The 15,762-nt window shown below is 41.6% G+C and overlaps 1 protein-coding gene across 5 annotated transcripts in view; it reads right to left on the bottom strand.

Annotated features, from left to right (window-relative positions):
* Window positions 1-12,852, bottom strand: part of ppp6r2a (protein phosphatase 6, regulatory subunit 2a) — a 35,580-nt gene extending 22,728 nt beyond the window's left edge. For 3 of the 5 annotated variants that reach the window (XM_053641166.1, XM_053641169.1, XM_053641170.1), the window contains exons 1-7: window positions 12,523-12,829; window positions 3,775-3,933; window positions 1,875-2,129; window positions 1,341-1,527; window positions 996-1,133; window positions 362-427; window positions 106-218 (exon numbers count right to left, since the gene is read on the bottom strand). In XM_053641166.1, the coding sequence (XP_053497141.1) occupies window positions 106-218; window positions 362-427; window positions 996-1,133; window positions 1,341-1,527; window positions 1,875-2,101 (731 nt within the window). In that variant the 5' untranslated portion in view covers window positions 2,102-2,129; window positions 3,775-3,933; window positions 12,523-12,829. The other 2 variants (XM_053641168.1, XM_053641167.1) reach the window with 2 other exon arrangements.
* Between the last annotated feature and the right edge of the window lie 2,910 nt (window positions 12,853-15,762).

Genomic DNA, 15,762 nt, shown 5'->3' with positions numbered 1-15,762 from the left:
TGTGTGTTTGGGGGGGTCAGGTTTCTGGGGTGGATGAGCCCATTTGTGACCGTTATTAAAAATAGTAGAGACAAGTCTGTTCCAACAACTGACAGGGAAACTTACGACTCCAGGACTGCCAGTAACGGGTCTGGTTCCATGGCCTCTGGGATCTGATTGGCCTGATCTCGACTTAGACGAATAATGTCACAGAGAGTCTGGGACGCATTTGATTGTCTCTGCAGGAATACAAGAGAACTTTTATTTAACGGCCCAACATGCCAGATGTTCCTTAATCTGTCCAAATCATCTACAGCACCTCCCTTGGTATGCAGATCACATAGGACTTCATAAAGAATGCATTTACTGCTGATGTTCTCACCTCTTCATCTCTCCCTGTGTGCATGAGCTCAGTCAGCCTCTGGATCAGTCGCTCCTCATTCAGCCACTGGAGACAGAACATTAAGCACATTTTCTGAACCGGGAAACAAGAGGAAACACTCCGAACAGATTATTAAAACCGCAGTTAACTGCAGCGGAGATTAGTCACAAGAGGGGAAGAAATAAACTTCTTGTTTTTTTTTAATGAGTTGTACAAGCAGCAATTTGGCAAGACACTATTAATGACTAGTGAAACTCAGTGTAGTGTAAATCCATTGAGTCACTCAGCTGTGGGAAAGGTATTAAGATTCAGTAGAGTCAACCTCAGCTGAAATCGGTGGAATTGTGAGAAGACAGTGGTATTGACTACTACCTACTATTGGTTATTGATCTATCATCATCATCATTCAGTGTGATTTCTAGTTACTGAAAATAATCAGTAAAATGTCTTAAAAATCTTGAACAGTACGAGATATTAAAATCTTTGTGCCATTACTACAGAGTATACGTTTTTTGTTTTTATTCAACCTACACATTTCATAAGATGAACTGCTAAATGATTGGGGAAAAATCGCTGAACATCATCGACTATAAGAAACAAAATGTTGAGCCCAGAAACGTGTGTGCGCCCTCACATTGAGAACCTCCTGTCTGAGGGGAGCTGGTTCCACACAGCTGATGAGACGCAGGAGCAGATCCATCATGGGGGATACGTCTATGTGGTTCAACACCAGGCTGATGAAGTTGTGTTTTTTCCTCAGGAACGAGATCATCTAGACGCAAACAAAATCGTTTTAAAATCGCATGCTCTTCTGACCAAATAAAGATGATCGAAGCACATCAAGTAATGTCACAAGTAACACACACACACACACACAAAATAACTGCATGTCAGTGGAAATCCAAATGCCAGTTCCACTTCTAAACAAAGTAAACTGGGCACTGCAAGCCAATCACGTTTTAAGGTTTTAAGCGCTTACTTGCTCTGTTTTGCGTGCTATCAGGTTACCGATGGTCTTGCTGAAGAAGGAGGCCAGCAGGGGGTTGAGAGGAGGATCCTGTTCTAGAAAGCTGTAGAGCTTCTCCAGCAAAGATACATCTCCACCCAGCTTGTCATTAATGGTGTTCACATCAGAGGTGAGGAGATCGCAGGCAATGTTCGGAAGTCTAGATGAATAGAGAATAAAAGATTTACCCTAGATCCTACTGTCTTTATTCTTTTTTTTTTTTTCCTCTCAATGCCATGTAAAGAGACTACTGTTTTGACAAGCGTATACTACTGAGAAAAGTGAATAAAATAAGCATAAATATTCCTAAAAAAAAAAATCATTAAACTGGATGGTGAAATAATGAATGAGAAAATGATGAGTAAACCGCTGATCCGAATCAGTAAGCGGTGTCCAATACAGAGAAACACACGGGTCTGCAGAGACCGATTGTGGAACGATGTTGGGATTACACACGACTCATCAAATGGTTCGCCTTTTAAAAAATGATTCAGTGCGACATCTTACTTGAAGCGTATTTTCTCCTCCAGGTCAAAAGAGGGTTCCTCTGTGATGAGGCCGACCAGCTCATGCATGCAGTGGTCCTGTGAGAGAAAGAGCAGGAGTCTGTGGTTCTGTGCCTTGCACTCCTGCAGCAGGTCTTCCTCCTCCATCAGCTCCTTCAGAGTTACATCCTCCCGATCAAGCAGCTGGTCGATGTGGGAGGTGGTGTGCAGGTCAAACTTCCAGAACATGGCAACGGCTGCAAGAGGAAGCACGTGCCTGGAAAAAGAGTGTAGGCAGCTGTAGGTGTGTGGCAAAGAATCAGTCATATGCAAATGAACAAAAGAACAACAATTAAAAATAAACATTTTAGTATCAAATCTGGCTCTGAACTGAAGTCATAGGAACGATGCAAGATGAAAACCTAAAGGTGCTTTTATTTTTAAACACACGATAAACATCTCAGTGTAATGTCAGTAACTTCACTCACAACTCGGGTATGATTTTAGAAGTATTCAAAATTTGGAAAAATACACGTAATTATTATTCACCACAATATAACAATATTATAACAACAAGTGGCAATCTAGATCATCTATATCCTTAACTACAATGCTTACTACTGCATGAACTGCACCAAATCTGGATCATAACGTCTGATTTTTGAAACATTAAGCAGTTCATTTGGTCCTTAAAACGTTTTTCTCTTTTGTTTTGTTTTTTTTTTAAACTTTTTTGTTAAAAACTTTGGTCTTTAATTTTGTTTCATTTGAGCCATTCAGAGGTGGACTTGCTCGTGCTTCAGATCATTGCCTTGCTGCATAAACCAATTACGCCTGAACTTCAGACAGGACTGATGACAGGACATTCTCCTTGAGGATCTTCTGGTAGAGAGCAGAACTCATGGCTCCATCAATTACGGAAAGTCGCCCAGGCCCTGAAGCAGCAAAGCTCCCCACACCATCACACCTCCACAGCCATGTTTCACTGTTTATAAGATGTTCTTATTGTGGAAATGCCATGTTAGGGTTCCACCAAATGTAGCAGGACCCATATCTTCCAAAAAGTTCCACTTTCCACTGATTAGTCCACAGAACATTATTCTATAAGGCATGAGGATGCTGAATTCTGGAATTTCTTTTAATCGTGGAAAAAGGTGCAGCTTGTGGTTTATTTCACATTGCTGGAAAGGTTGTATTTAAGCGATGTTTATGTTCAACAGGACCGGTAGTAATCAAGCCTGGGTGCGCGTGATCTACTTGAACCCAATTATCAATTAAATTTGGTTAAATGAGTAACTAAGGGGGCGTTTACATTTTCACGACACTGCATGCGCCGTAGTGAAATGGACGTAAACAAAAAGAGAATGAAACAGATCGGTAGAGACGACTTTGTACAACGGTTTAAAATGTTTCAATGACCTTATTAATAAAGCATTAATAACAAGAAATTTAACAGAGCAGAACTCAGTGAATCAGTGACGATCACCAATGTAAGAGACGACAGCGATCTGTGGAGTGAAGAGATGGCGAGGCTCATGTGTAAATGGCTTACGCGGCTTTTCACCTCAGGTCATGAGACAGAGACTGTTGTGGATGATGCTGATGAGTCAAGTCAACTCATTTCCCACTGGAAACTTATAATTCATTAAAAGTAATGTAGTTTTTCCATAAGCAACGTACGTTAAAACGAAGAGATATGTTTGAATCTTTCAGTGGAGTTGGAACTGATTATGCGGAGATGTGCAAATAAAGCACCGATTTCGGCAATTACATACAGCAGAAAATGACTTAGCCCAAGTGAAGGGTTTTCTCAGGCCTCCATTTGTTCCACATAAACCCTAGTTTTCATAAATAAACGCTGCTACGTCAAAAGTCTGGCCTCTTGTGGATAAATTGCATGTTATGAATGAAGAGTCATTTACCAGCAGATGAAATGAGTGAATCCTTAATTACACCTTCTCCACAAGTAGACAGGCATTGGAGTGGCAGACAGCAGAGGGCATGGAGCGAACTAGCAGTAATCAGCATGGAGTCCGCTTCCCAGCAGAGCCTCCTCAGAACACAATTACCTTAGAGGAACCCTGGAAGACCAGAAGCATGAGTGAGAAACAAAAACAGAGAAACGCAGGCAAACGAGTACGACATAACGTCTGTGACCATAAACCACTTCTCATTCTGGAAACACTTTACTGTCAGTCAGTGACTGCAGAACAAACACTACACATGTACCAATTTATCTGCAACAAGACTAAATGTATGACGACGTACACTCAATAACCACTTTATTAGGAACACTGGTATACCTGCTCATTCATGCAATTATCTAATCAAGCAATCATGTGGCAGCAGTGCATGTATAATATCAGAAAAGGCATACAGATAGAGGTTAAGCGCTTCAGTTAATGCTCACATCAAACATCTGAATGGGGGACAATTGTGATCTCAGTGACTTTGACTGAAAAGGATGATGGTGCCAGATGTGTTTGTTTTAGTATTCCAGAACGTGATGATCTCCTGGGATTTTCCACACACAAGAGTTTACACAGAATGGAACAAAAAAACAAAAAAGACAAGCAATGTTTTTATTTTTTTCCAATCTTCATCTATCCAGTTTTGGAGAACCCGTGCCCACTGTAACTGAGAGGAGTGGAATTCAATGTGGTCTTCAGTTGTTGAAGCCCATCAGCCTCAAGATTCTGAGCCTCAAGCATGTTCTGAGATGCTTTTCTGCTCAACACGGGGGTAGAAAGTTATTTGGCTTTGGCTTGTCTAGTTTATACTTCTAGAATGCCATTTGGAGGAGGGAGAATGGCCACTTCTCTGGGGAATGGCAGTGTTAGAAAAATATTTGTGACTCTGAAAGCACATAAATAACGTGTTTTTAGAAGTTGGTTAAAACCCTCATTTTGGCCATTCTGATGGGTATTATTATATCTGTGACCATTTGAAATCTCACTGCATCAGTTACATCCTTTCAGCATTTACTTGTTTTCTTATGGGCAGCTTTTTCAAATGCTTTTGTTTGGTTCAGCGTCGTTTCTGGTGAACCGTGTTTGTGCAATGTCCATTGTGTAGAAATCCAGCAGTTCCTTGTGAATTTTTTTTAGACACCAGCTCCTCCATGTTGTCAAACAAAACGAGGAGGAAATGTACACTAAGGAACCATGGTTCCATGGTTCCTACTCTGGTTTATTATTAGTTTGCTCGTGTGTCGTTCAGGGTGGACTAGCAAAAAGAGTAAAGACTGTTTTAATAAACAACTTGAGATGTCATGTCTTAGTGTTTTCAGCGTTACTGACACACCATGTTGGGTATCACAGAACTCTTGCGCTCTCTTTACACAGACCCTGGAGACATTTTAATGCTTCTAAAATAAAATTTCTAAAATATTCAATCCAGCAGTCTGAGATTTCCCCCCCCATTCTGATCTTTGATGTAAACTGAAGCTCTTAACCTGTATCTGTGCTTGTTTATGCTTTGTGCTGTTGCTTTCTGATTGGCTGGTTGGATAACTGCATGAATGAGCAGATATACACGTGTTCCTATTAAAATGGCCTTTGAGTCTATAACAAAACGTGGTTGCTCCACGTAATAGTAAAGTTCACTAATATTTACCAGGCACAGACTTGACCACTGAAGTAAAACAGGAAAAGTTACAATACAAATATACAAATAAATCACAACAATATGGCAAACTAGCAGTAATTAAAAAGGTGACTGTCGTATAAATCTTCATTTGTCATTGAATTGTTTTCTATATAAAAGTCTCAGGGTGGTCTATTTTGATGATCTCACCGGATGACATTTCGCAAAATGAACTTCAGTCAGTGAATTATGAAAGACTACAAACATGTACTGCAGCTGTACATGGAATTAATTTCAGATTAAAGAGATGACTGGCTGTAAAAAGTATGAGAACTTCTACTGTAGACTACACTGAGATGATCATGGGTTTAAACGCAGCTTTTAACAGCAAAACCCTTTATGATTTACTCTTAAACCGGAAAACTGGGAATCTTTATATTAGGATTAACAGTTATTTTTAAAAAAGTTTCTCCTAACTTGCTCATTGAGAAGTTGTTCACTTAGCCTTAAGATTCTTTATGATGCATGGCATATGAAAGACACAAGTGTAAATGTGGGTCTCCGTCATCCCTGAGCTACATCATATCTGTCTCCCCACACCCACAGTGAACAGACTAACATCGAGAGCCAAGTGGTCGACACTTTTCCAACTGACTGCTCAGATGTTGTAATGAAGACAACTGAAGAAATTTTGTTAACAGAAAAGAAAAAAAAAAAAATCACTAGCAATTGCAGGTTTTGTTTCTGAGTGATCAGTTTTAGTTGCCTGGAAGATCAGTATGTTTAACCACCAAGAAGAAAACACTCATTTATTGATTTCTGTAAAACAAATCTTTTTATTTGTTATGTAGCTGTTTAAATGTAACACACTACACAGGGGAGTGACTCCCCTTGACGCTGTAACTGTACCACAAGCTACTCATTCAGCACAAAGCTATTCTACAATTCTCCTCTAAACTAAACACAGTCACACCACAGTTAAACACATCAAAAGAAAAGTAAAAGGCTACACCATTTTACCCCGATTACCCAGTTTGAAAGAGTGTGAAAGGGTCAGCGCACTTCCGAGTGCGAAAGGGGCAGCTCGTGAAAGGATCAGTGCTCCAGAGTGTGAAAGGGTCAATGCTCCAGAGTGTGAAAGGGTCAGCGCACTTCCGAGTGCGAAAGGGGCAGCTCGTGGAAGGATCAGTGCTCCAGAGTGTGAAAGGGTCAATGCTCCAGAGTGTGAAAGGGTCAGTGCTCCAGAGTGTGAAAGGGTCAATGCTCCAGAGTGTGAAAGGGTCAGTGCTTCAGAGTGTGAAAGGGTCAGTGCTCGAGTGTGAAAGAGTCAGTGCTCCAGAGTGCGAAAGGGTCAGTGCTTCAGAGTGCGAAAGGGTCAATGCTTCAGAGTGCGAAAGGGTCAATGCTCCAGAGTGTGAAAGGGTCAATGCTCCAGAGTGTGAAAGGGTCAATGCTCCAGAGTGTGAAAGGGTCAGTGTTCCAGAGTGTGAAAGGGTCAGTGTTCCAGAGTGTGAAAGGGTCAATGCTCCAGAGTGTGAAAGGGTCAGTGCTTCAGAGTGTGAAAGGGTCAGTGCTCGAGTGTGAAAGAGTCAGTGCTCGAGTGTGAAAGGGTCAGTGCTTCAGAGTGTGAAAGGGTCAGTGCTCGAGTGTGAAAGGGTCAGTGCTTCAGAGTGTGAAAGGGTCAGTGCTCGAGTGTGAAAGAGTCAGTACTCCAGAGTGTGAAAGGGTCAGTGCTTCAGAGTGCGAAAGGGTCAATGCTTCAGAGTGTGAAAGGGTCAGTGCTTCAGAGTGCGAAAGGGTCAGTGCTTCAGAGTGTGAAAGGGTTAGTGCTTCAGAGTGTGAAAGGGTTAGTGCTTCAGAGTGTGAAAGGGTCAATGCTTCAGAGTGTGAAAGGGTCAGTGCTCGAGTGTGAAAGAGTCAGTGCTCCAGAGTGTGAAAGGGTTAGTGCTTCAGAGTGTGAAAGGGTCAATGCTTCAGAGTGTGAAAGGGTCAGTGCTCGAGTGTGAAAGAGTCAGTGCTTCAGACTGTGAAAGGTTCAGTGCTCCAGACTGTGAAAGGGTCAGCGCGCTTCCGAGTGTGAAAGGGGCAGCTCGTGAAAGGATCAGCGCTCGAGTGTGAAAGAGTCAGTGCTCCAGAGTGTGAAAGGGTTAGTGCTTCAGAGTGTGAAAGGGTCAATGCTTCAGAGTGTGAAAGGGTCAGTGCTCGAGTGTGAAAGGGTCAGCGTTTCAGAGTGTGAAAGGGTCAGCGTTTCAGAGTGTGAAAGGGTCAGCGTTTCAGAGTGTGAAAGGGTCAGCGCTTCAGAGTGTGAAAGGGTCAGTGCTTCAGAGTGTGAAAGGGTCAGTGCTTCAGAGTGTGAAAGGGTCAGTGCTTCAGAGTGTGAAAGGGTCAGTGTTTCAGAGTGTGAAAGGGTCAGTGCTCGAGTGTGAAAGGGTCAGCGTTTCAGAGTGTGAAAGGGTCAGCGTTTCAGAGTGTGAAAGGGTCAGCGTTTCAGAGTGTGAAAGGGTCAGCGTTTCAGAGTGTGAAAGCGTGCATTGTCATGGGTTGAACCGTGGTAATTAACTGTGGAGTTGTTCTACTTGACTGGTTTTACAACTACAAACAGTAATGTTTTATTATTTTTCATACCCTATCAGAAACATTATCTTGTGTTACTTTAGCCAAACATTAGTAGCTTGTATTACTTGGTCAACCGATCAACTGGCCTGGCCAATATCAAACATTTTAAGGTAAATTAGTCATCGGCCAATCAGCCGGCAAGCATGGCTGATTAATACAAGTGCTCAAGCTCCCAGTTTTGTCTGCTCCGGCAACCACATGGTGCCTTCAAACATAACATGAATCAGAGAACGCACTGGCATTGCAGTTCCCAGAGAACAAATGGTAAGGCTGAATTCTTAACTCAAAGTTAATTACATAAAGTAAGGGAAGGTAAAATATAAGCCACCTTATATATTATAAGCAGTGTTTACTCTAGCCTTTATATAATTTGTCTTGTCATTCAGTGAGAAAACAAGATTCTAAGCTAAGATAGCAAACACCACAAACAGGACAAAAGCACAATGCTTTGCAGAGTGTATACCACATACTGCAGGCTATATTTTATATCATAGCTGAATGACCTCGACTGCCAAAATTTAACCTAACGGAATCTAATTTAATGATTTTATTGTAACTGGTTTTGTACAAACTATGCATGTGCTCTTCACACTTGCTGTACGGGCAATGAATGGTAGGCCATAACTGGTCATTAATTGTGCACTGACATGAACAGCGCCCCCTAACGAATAGTTTGATCAAGATTGCATCTGCTGCTACAGGACCCCTAGAGAGACACACCATTCAAGATCGGTGGAGATAGCTCAATGACAGCCCGGTCTTATAGATGTTTGAGTAAATGAAGCTCTGCCATGCAATGATTGATTAGTATGGAGCCGCCATATTGTTTACAAATCTCAACATAGATAATTACTGAGATTCAGAGTTTGCTGAGTAATGTGACAAATAATTTCAGCTTGACTGCACTTACGGTTCCTGAGAAATTGAAGTTATCTCTGCCCCTTATACATGACCACAGCCAAAACTTTGCTAACTACCTCCAAATCCGATCCCTTATACACCTTTAGAGATGCATAGAAATAAATGTCTTTCTTTTGGCCGAAAGAAAAAAAAAAAGCCGAAAATATATTAAATTAATTCAACTTTTTGTATTTGCAAGACGCTAGCCTGGAGCTGCTACATTCGTTACCGCACTGCAGTTTTGCATATCTTAATAGTTATCGCTATATTGTTTGGATAATTGGATAAACAAATCTGTTAAATTGAATTGTTACAGAACTGAATGAAGAATAATATTGAATATTTTTGTTTTGGTGTTAATTTCAATAAAAGTGTGAATTTTATTGGTTTGTAGTTGTTCTATTCAGATTCAGTAAATTCATTAAATGAATTAAAAAGTCTAATATTAACACAATTATACAATATATATATATATATATATATATATATTTTTTTTTTTTCTTTTGGTTTTCAGCCCAAAATTTTCCTTTCGGTGCATCACTACCGTTCACGTTTCTTCCGTATCAGAATAACCAGACATGAGACCACAGCCACTGCAATACCCGTATCGGATGACAACGCATTCATACGACAACGTCATGCGTTGTGAATGACTGAACAGATGAATGATTAGTCTACGAGTGGACAACAGGATGCTGGACTTTCTGACCCCAGTTTGTCAGTATCGGCTACTCCACCACCGGCACCACCACACTGAAGACCAGCACGCCCGAGGGCTGTGTGCTGAGTCCACTCTGTTTATCCTGCTGACTCAGGACTGTGCTGCAAAATTCAGTTCTAATCACATCATCAAGGCTGCTGAAGACAACAGTTGTGGGCCTCATCAGCAACATTGATCGCAGAATGGTGTAGAGACAACAATCTATCTTTTAATGATGATAAGACTAAAGAGATGATTGTTGACTTCAGGAGGACCCGAGTGGACCACTCGTCACGGCACATCAATGGAACAACCGAGGAGAGACTCAAAAACACCACCTGCCTAGCAGCGCGTGCACTTCCTGCACAGGCTGAAGGCCAAACTCCCATCCCCACCTCCTTCCACAGAGGGACGATAGAGAGCGTCCTGACCAGCTGTCTCACCGTATGGTACAGAAACTGCACAGTGTCTGACCGCAAGACCCTACAGTGGATTGTGAGGACAGCTGAAAAAATCATCTGGGTCTCTCTACCATCATCGACACCTCATACAACAACCGCTGCATCCGCAAAGCCACCAGTATTGAGGATGACCCTCTCACCCCTCTCATGGACTCTTTACACTCCTGCCATCAGGTAGAAGGTACAGGAGCACCCGTGCCACCACCAGCAGACTCCACAACAGTTTCTTCCCTGAGGAGGTCAGATTACTCAACACCCTGCTGCATCCCAACACCCACCTGGGCTAGCCGAACACCTAACCCAGTAAGACTCAGTACCACTGCACACCTGCACTTTATAAAGCTGCATCAGTCACTTTTAGATTATGAAACTGGTTTTGATGCCAGTTTTGCTGCTATACTTGTGCTGCTACATTACACAATAGTTTATAGTTTACAGCCCATGTCCTGTGTATTTCCTGTCCCAGTGTATTTCCTGTCCCAGTGTATTTACTGGTCCGGTGTATTTCCTGTCCCAGTGTATTTACTGGTCCGGTGTATTTCCTGTCCCAGTGTATTTCCTGGTCCAGTGTATTTCCTGTCCCAGTGTATTTCCTGTCCCAGTGTATTTCCTGTCTCGCAATTGACAATAAAAACCCACTTGACTTGAAAGCTCTCACTTCAAGCACAACTCATACCATGAAACAAAACTCATTTACACTGTTTCTTTTATTTAGCTTCTGAATATTTTATTCCTAATGTCCTGTTTTAAAATAAACTAGTAAAGATCTATGAACCAGTTAGCTTGTAAGTAGTTCAATAATTTTTACATCACTTCATTTTCTTAAGACGCATTAATGCACCATGTCACCGTCCACCTTTCAGTTCACTTTAAACATGCTGGGAGTCAGTCACAAAAAGAGTCAGTTTCCTGGTTCAAGGAAAATTAAGAGTCAATTCCAAAGCGAGTCAGTTTCCTGGTTCAAGGAAAACTAAGAGTCGGTCCAAAAGAGCGTCAGTCTCCTGGCTTGAGGAAAACTAAGAGTCAGTCCAAAAGAGCGTCAGTCTCCTGGTTTGAGGAAAACTAAGAGTCAGTCCAAAAGAGCGTCAGTCTCCTGGTTTGAGGAAAACTAAGAGTCGGTCCAAAATAGTCAGTTACCTGGTTCAAGGAAAACTAAGAGTCAGTCCAAAAGAGTCAGTATACTGGTTCGACGAAAATTAAGAGTCAGTTTCATAGTTTGAGGAAAACTAAGAGTCTGTCCAAAAGAGTCAGTTAACTGGTTCGAGGAAAACTACGAGTCAGTCCCAAAGATTTGGAGCCCATTCCATACTCACCGCTCACGAATACTGCACTTTGCAGGTATCTGATTTTTTATTTATTTATTTAAAAATTGTTTGACATTATAATAATTGTTGTAATATTCTCCTGACAGACGGTCTGATAAACGTTAGTAATAATATACTGCAGCCTGTGATCAGGTGTCATCACCTGCAGCCTACACACACCTACACCCGCTGCACAAAGACTGACAGCCAGGAAAAACTTCAGGAAAATATGAGATGAGGTGAAAAATACAGCTCCCTGATTTTATACAGAGCTTTTATATCAAATCTACAGAGCTGTCTGTTCCTAACTATCCCACCTGCAGGTCCAGGGTTTCCTCTTCACCTCTACACAGGAAGGAGAACACACTGGACCACAGCATGGCCGATTTAAGAGAAATACAGCTCAATATTAATAACATTCCAACATTAATGTCAACTTTGGGATGATCCTGAAAACCACACACACACACTGCTCAAATTATACAGTAAAATACTGAGTTTTACCTCGTGAATCAGCCTTCTGTCGTGAAGTGAGTGAATAAAAGCTTTACTGGAGTAATGTGAACCAGTGTGTGTGTGTGTGTGTGTACACTTAACAGTTTCTTGAAAAACTAGTCTAAAATATTTCAACGTCATTAAAAAAAAAAAGCTCAAATCTATAACATGTGAAAATCATCCGAATGACTGTTTTTAGATCAGAAGTATGTTTAAGTGTGTAACTTAGTTTATTAGTGTATTTGTTACAGCGATCCGAGGCCTGATCAAAGCAAACACCGCCAGACCACTGACGTTAGCTTAGCATAGCTAGCGAGGTACACTGTCCGTGCCCAAGTTTAAAAAGAAAATCAGACGGACAGCGCGGATTAGTTCAGTAAAGTTGGTTTCGTAACGAATGAAACAGGAGACGTGGAAGTGTGTCGCTGTGTGTTAAGTGAGACTGTTTAACCCTGCTCATGTCCGCTCGGAAAACGTCACCAAGACACTGAAACTGAAGTAAAGTAAACACATTCCCCGGAGGATGAACCGCAGGAGCAGGAGCACTGAGACACAAACACAGAGACATGAGCCGCTGACAGACATCGCCGTGATTTTACACAAACTTACCTCGGGCTCAGCGCGGAGTTTAACTGCTCTCTCTCTCTCTCTCTCTCTCACTCTCTCATACACACACACACACACACACACACACTACAGAGGATCTGTTTTGCTTGTGAAGCTATAAAGCAGCAGTTCACTGGCGCTAAATCCGTTCCACAGACTCTGTACCAGCCGCAAAACTTATCTCTCCCAGGCAGCATGCATGACGCGCTCCATCACACTCCTGACTAAAACAAATCACAAAACTATCGACGGACTCCGAGCTTCACATGCAAGCAAGAAAAAGTCATATTCTTCAATTCAAAATGGCGAACCCTACCACGGGAGCGCTAAGTTTCAGAACCGCGCGAGCTGCCCTACTCACCAGGGGGCGCCAGTGCGCCGACTCCTTCTTTTTCTTCCTCGTCTTCTGATTCTTCTTCTTCGGTTTATGCGGTTACGTAAACAACAGCTTACCGCCACCTACTGGTTTGGAGTGTGGAAAAGGATTTCCTAAAACCAGCTCTTCTACTTGCACAAACATTGCTGTATATTTTCCACGGTTCCTCCGTTTCCGGTTCATTCATATTATACACGCAGTGTCTGCAAGAGCTCCCGACGATTAATGTCCCTAATGTTCGTATGATAGTATTTCATAGCAGATAATCAAAATCTAATCACTTTCCGCAAAAACAAAGTGTTAGCACAGACTGGTGTGTCTATGGTGTACAGGACCATTTCTAGTGTAAGATCTATTGGAAATATTAGGAGAGGAAAAGATGGATTATGAGGTGGATGATGTCCGTACATCAGAATTAAAAGTGTGAAATACTTGTTTCCACAAGCAAAGGCTAAGAAAAAGAACAAACACATGTCTCCTTTTTTAATGCTTTGGGTTAATTTCAAGTCTTTCGTGTAGTTTCTGAAACCTGTCAACCCTGGTTAACATTACCTTGAACACAGCTGAACAAAGATATGTCTAATCTGGCTCAAATCAAGCTGCTAGACTGTACACTGGATGCTGCATGTTGTCAAATCTCGACTGCCTACGACAGGGTTAGCTAAATATTCACTAGATAATCTATAAGCCAATGACTTCCTTGTGTTTGAGGCTGTGGTGTTAAGAATGTGATCCCGGTGGACCAAAATCTATTTTCCTTAATAATAATAATAATTCCTTACATTTATATAGTGCTTTTCTAGACATTCAAAGCGCTTTACATAATATGTGGGGAAATCTCCTCAACCACCACCAGTGCATAGCATCCACCTAGATGATGTGATGGCAGCCATAGTGCACCAGAACGCCCACCACACACCAGCAACTGGTGGAGAAGACAATGATGCAGCCAATTCAGGGATGGAGACTATTAGGGGGTCGTGATAGATAAGGGCCAATAGGGGATATTTAATTACCACAGAGTGTCAGGACCTCGGTTTAACGTCTCATCCGCGAGACGGATTTTCGTAATTTTCATGAGAGACTGCTACTTGGAACGGTCCATAAAAAAGAATGAAGAAAAAGCTAACATAAACCACCAATACACATGCATATAAACTCACCAGCCACTTTATTAGGAACACCTGTACATTCATGCAGTTATCTAATCAGTCAATCACATATAAAATCATGCAGATACAGGTCAAGAGCTTCAATTAATGATGGGCTAAAAGACCACATTGAGTTCCACAGCTGTCAGCCAAGAACAGGAATCTGAGGCTATCATGGGCACAGACTCACCCAAACTGGATAGTTGAAGATTAGGGGAAAAAATATCACTTGGTCATTACAGCATCAGATTCTTGTTCTTGGCTGACAGGGGTCATATAACGGTTTATGACAGCAGTGTGTGCTGCACTACCTGGTCAGTGGACAAATAAAGAGCCTCATGGGTAATCTGTGTCATGAAATCATTGTTTATGTTGACGTATTACTCAGGAGCCACCAACATTTTTGTATGTTTTTTTTGTATGTTATTGTAATATATGTAATTGTATCACTTTGAACTCTGAAACAGTGAATTCAGAGTCTGGGATAATTGATGTTAGAATAGGATGGTACTGGGGTGGTATGGAGAGAAAAAAGAAAGTGATTTCAGATCTCGAACCAGAAGATCACAAAATAGACCATCAGTAGGTTTGAATGCTACATGAGAGGTTTTTCAAATTCAATCACTAACTGTAATAGGAAAACCAGTTAGTGTTAGTATTCAGTCGCTCGATCACTATGTAAAATAGTACATAAGTATATGATTTGAGACACAACTCTAGTTTGTTTACTCATTGTTAAACAGACACATGGTGCTATATGGCCCCCAGTATTTACTTTTGTATCACACCACATGGATGCATAGTGTTCATTTGTGAGAATGTGCACGCTCACAAATTAACAAACTGACCACAGGTTTGTTATAATAATTCACCCTTACCAGCTTCAACCCCCATGTTGTCAGATTCTTGAAGACCATGCTGCCACATTCATCACTATGGGCTCGACTCACAACTAACATCCTATCGCCCTCAGCGCAGCCTCTCTAAACCAAAATTTAAGAGCTTGATTAAGACAGAGATGAAGGGAAAATGTCAAAAGCAGTGGAACGGGACAATGGCTTTATGAAATTCAGTGAGGAGCAGGGGCAAAGACACCCCCAAGAAATAGGACGTGAGAGGAATCAAGACTGATTTTAAAACTTAGTACAGATAGTACAGAATATGGAAACACAAAACATGCCAATGTGCTTTCTATCAAAAGGAAAAGAAAGAGAGAGGGAAGGAGAGAGACAGAGAGAAAGATGGAGAGAGAGGAAAGGAGGAGAGAGAGGGAGGGAGAGACAGAGGGTGGTAGGTGTGTCTCACCCAAGGTATGGGCGTGTCGAAAGGTATGGGCGTGTCGAAAGGTCTTTTCAATTGGTCGCGAAAGCTGTCTGTTCCACTGAGTTTAAACGCTATTGACCAACAGGTTTATTAACAGTTTAACTTGTAATACAACTAAGATTTACAAGTGTATGTTTCTCTGTAATTTCACTGCAAGTGCCTGCAAACTAAAAACGTGAGTTTTTTTTTTTTACCGAGAAGTAATAAATTAATGGAAATACTGGAAGCGTTGATCATCTTCTTCCTGACGAAAGCAAATGACGTTTCTATATGCTTAACGCTGATTGGCCAACGCAGTTCCAAGTCAGAAGCTCTTTTCACCAATGAGAAACCTTTAGACATATTTAGACACGCCCCTACTTTAGAAACGCCCATTTTCTCCGACCTGCAGCT

Source organism: Ictalurus furcatus, chromosome 14, assembly GCF_023375685.1.
Source record: "Ictalurus furcatus strain D&B chromosome 14, Billie_1.0, whole genome shotgun sequence".
NCBI lineage: Eukaryota > Metazoa > Chordata > Actinopteri > Siluriformes > Ictaluridae > Ictalurus > Ictalurus furcatus.
This window is presented reverse-complemented; position numbering and strand designations above follow the sequence as displayed.